This window comes from Cupressus sempervirens, chromosome 4, assembly GCF_028749045.1.
Source record: "Cupressus sempervirens isolate cs-2001-9-10 chromosome 4, ASM2874904v1, whole genome shotgun sequence".
Classification (NCBI taxonomy): Eukaryota; Viridiplantae; Streptophyta; class Pinopsida; order Cupressales; family Cupressaceae; genus Cupressus; species Cupressus sempervirens.
The window spans coordinates 738,230,626-738,233,617 of NC_143121.1; the positions used below are offsets into that span (position 1 = coordinate 738,230,626).

At 44.5% G+C, this 2,992-nt stretch overlaps 1 protein-coding gene across 1 annotated transcript; it reads right to left on the reverse strand.

Moving 5' to 3' along the window:
* Positions 1–911: 911 nt before the first annotated feature.
* Positions 912–2,751, reverse strand: LOC149563449 (high-affinity nitrate transporter 2.1-like). The gene is made up of 3 exons (XM_089828183.1): positions 1,948–2,751; positions 1,447–1,853; positions 912–1,324 (listed from the first exon to the last, which is right to left on the reverse strand). Exons 1-3 carry the CDS (start codon positions 2,749–2,751, stop codon positions 934–936), a joined length of 1,602 nt encoding a protein of 533 aa, XP_089684309.1. The 3' UTR covers positions 912–933.
* Between the last annotated feature and the right edge of the window lie 241 nt (positions 2,752–2,992).

Sequence of the window (2,992 nt, forward strand, 5' to 3'; positions counted from 1 at the left end):
GGTTAATTCTTTCGATCCCCTGGCGAGGCATTGCAAATAATCAATATGATCAACTACAAGTTTCTTCACTTCTATCTAAGATGTTTGTAAGGGAATAGTTCCTTAATAAATTTCTAAATATAAAGCTATGTGTTGATGTAAAGAGTTTGGTTGATGGGTTTTTTTTTCTTTACATGCAACAATAATCATTATCAATACTTTAACAAATATAATATTATGTCAATGTTTTTTTATTGCTAAAATAAATATGAAATTAGTAACAAAATTTATATGGTTTAATTAAAACTGAAGATTTATAAAAATATTTAATTTTCAAATATAAGAAATAAAATTAGTTAATTTTTATTAAAAAAAATTAAACTTATTATAAAATATCCACCTAACTGAGAACAACATTTATCAAAAAGTTTCCTTTCTATTTTTAAACTATTTTAGATGTCAGAACCTCCTCAATAATTATAATAAAAAAAAATCTATCAAAAGCTCTAATGAGTTTTTATAGGAAATTATCTAATTATTATCAAAACCAAACCAATAGATCATTTGAAAGTAACGTTTTTCTTAATTTAGAACTGTGAAAAACCTAAAATACACTTAATGAAGCTAAATCTGTTGAAAAATATTTTTAAATAGAGCAGCCAATCAAATCACATTTGAAGTCCAGGTGCTTACTAAGAACGAACCAAATGCACTAGCTTTGATTTGTCTAAATCAATAAGCAGCGAACATACTCTCGCTTTAGTATTAATATTGAGTAATAAAAACCCAATTGAGAGATCATATATGTCCTTTAGTTCTCAGCAGTGATAAATCCCAATTCAGACATCATATATATCATTTACTCTCAGGAATAATAAAACCCGATCCTGAGATGAGTGAAAGAGTCTAGAGTACATATTTGGAGAGCACGAGGGATATTATGAGGATCACCAGCTAGGCATGTGAAAGCGGGGAAGCCGAGGGAGGGGTGGGGGCAGATGTGATGGAATGTGATCTTTTGGTAGATCCTCTTTCAGAACGGCTGTTGTCAGCGAATTTGATGCTACCCTGGTGAAGACCCTTTTGTTTCTCTTCTTCAGACCATTCGGAACCGTAATACTCCTCCTCCGTAGCAGTGGGTGACTTGGAGGCAGGGAAGATCATTCCTCCCCACTGGGGGAAGTACACCAGACACACAGGCGTTGTGCATGCCACTATCATCACTCCCATCAACATGATTCCCGTTCCTGTCGAGTATGCGGAGCTCGTGAAGAAGAGAAGCTGAGTTAAGCCCGCACCCAAATTCCCTCCTGCGCCCGTCATCCCCGAAAGCACCCCAAGGGACCTGCACGAGTGGATTGCAATTCCAATCAATATACCATACAAGATTATAGATAGTTGTGTTATTTTTAAAAGTAGATGAAAGTACGTTAATGTACTAATTGGAAGTTGTGTATGATTATTGACCTGCGGGAGATGAAAGGGATGATGCCGAAGGTTGCCCCGCAGGCTGCCTGGGCACAGATGGAGAAGGCGACCATGGCGACGACGGAGAGAGGAAGGGAAGACGCTCTTCCGAGCCAAATGCAGAAGAGACCTCCTCCCGTCTGCAGGATCCACAGCAGCCAGAGGCGTCCTCTCATTCCGAATATGGCGGCGCTCTTGTCTGAAAGGTAGCCGCCCAATGGCCGGGCAACGATATTCGCTAGCCCAAACGCAGCCGCGATAGTTCCCGCTGTGTGCAATGTCAGATTGAACTTGTCGAAGAAATACTCGGCAATCACGTTGTCCGTCGTCAGCTCCACCCCCATCGAGTATCCGTACAGAAGGGCAAATATCCATGTCCGGTAGTTGCTCACACCATACCACAACACCTGGTGCAGCGTCATAAATTCATTGTTATAAGAATGTAGTGATGCTCACATATAAAATGAACAGGATCCATATATAATTGGATGAGATATTTACCTTGGAGAACTTGTCCTTGACCTTGTCCCCGCTCTTCTGGAGGGCCTGGAAGTTACCATCGGGAAGGTCTTGACCGAGAGTGAGAACGAGAAGACCCATCAAGATATGCAGCGCACCGGGGACAAAGAAGGCGATGCGCCAGGCAGTGAAATCGGGAGAGCCGAACTTGCTACGAATGAGCTCGAAAACGAGAGGCATGAGCAGCTGAGTGGCACCACCGCCCATATTCCCCCACCCAGCGGCTGTGCCATTGGCGAGCCCCACGATGTTGGTACTGAACATGGAGCTCATCCAGAACTGGCAGGAGACGAAGGTGGCGAGAGAGAAGCCGATGAGAAACCGCATAGCAGTGAACCCCGCAGCGGAGGAAATGAGGGACATGGAGAAAACGGTGGGAGCGGCGAGCATGATGAGAAAAGCACAGCCGTAGCGGGGGCCCAAGAGATCACACACGGCGCCCATCGCCAACCGCGAAAAGATGGACCCCGAAACGGACGCGATTCCGGCGTTGCCGATGTCCCGCTTCGTCAGATCCAGATTGTCTCTTATCACCGGCAACAGCGGCGCAGCCGCAAACGTCGACACGAAGCAGACGCAGAAGGACATCCACGACAGGTGGAAGGTCCGCATGTGGGGATTCGCGAATGAAAACAGCCTGTATTCGGTCGCCTTGTGCTCCGAATCCACCGCAACCCTGAATTTTCCAGACGCCACCGCCATTTCAGTCGCAAATGGGGCCGCAACTCCGTTCCTCGAATCATCGGCCTCAATGTCCTCATGACTGGACCACCTCTGATCTGCCATCTTTCTTATCTATCAATCAATCAGAGGAAACTGCTTTCTTTCTTTCTTTCTCTCTCTATCTTTGTTTGAATGAGGGGAACCGTGCTCTTAAATAGACCGCTTTGCCCGTACCAGGTTTTTAATATGGAGTCTGAGTTCCATTTGACCTGGCAAAACATATTTGATGGCTCTCCACGATCCGGAGAAGTGTCTCCTTTGCTAAGAAAAGTGCATTGGCGCCGCGTACGTCGACGCTTGGAAG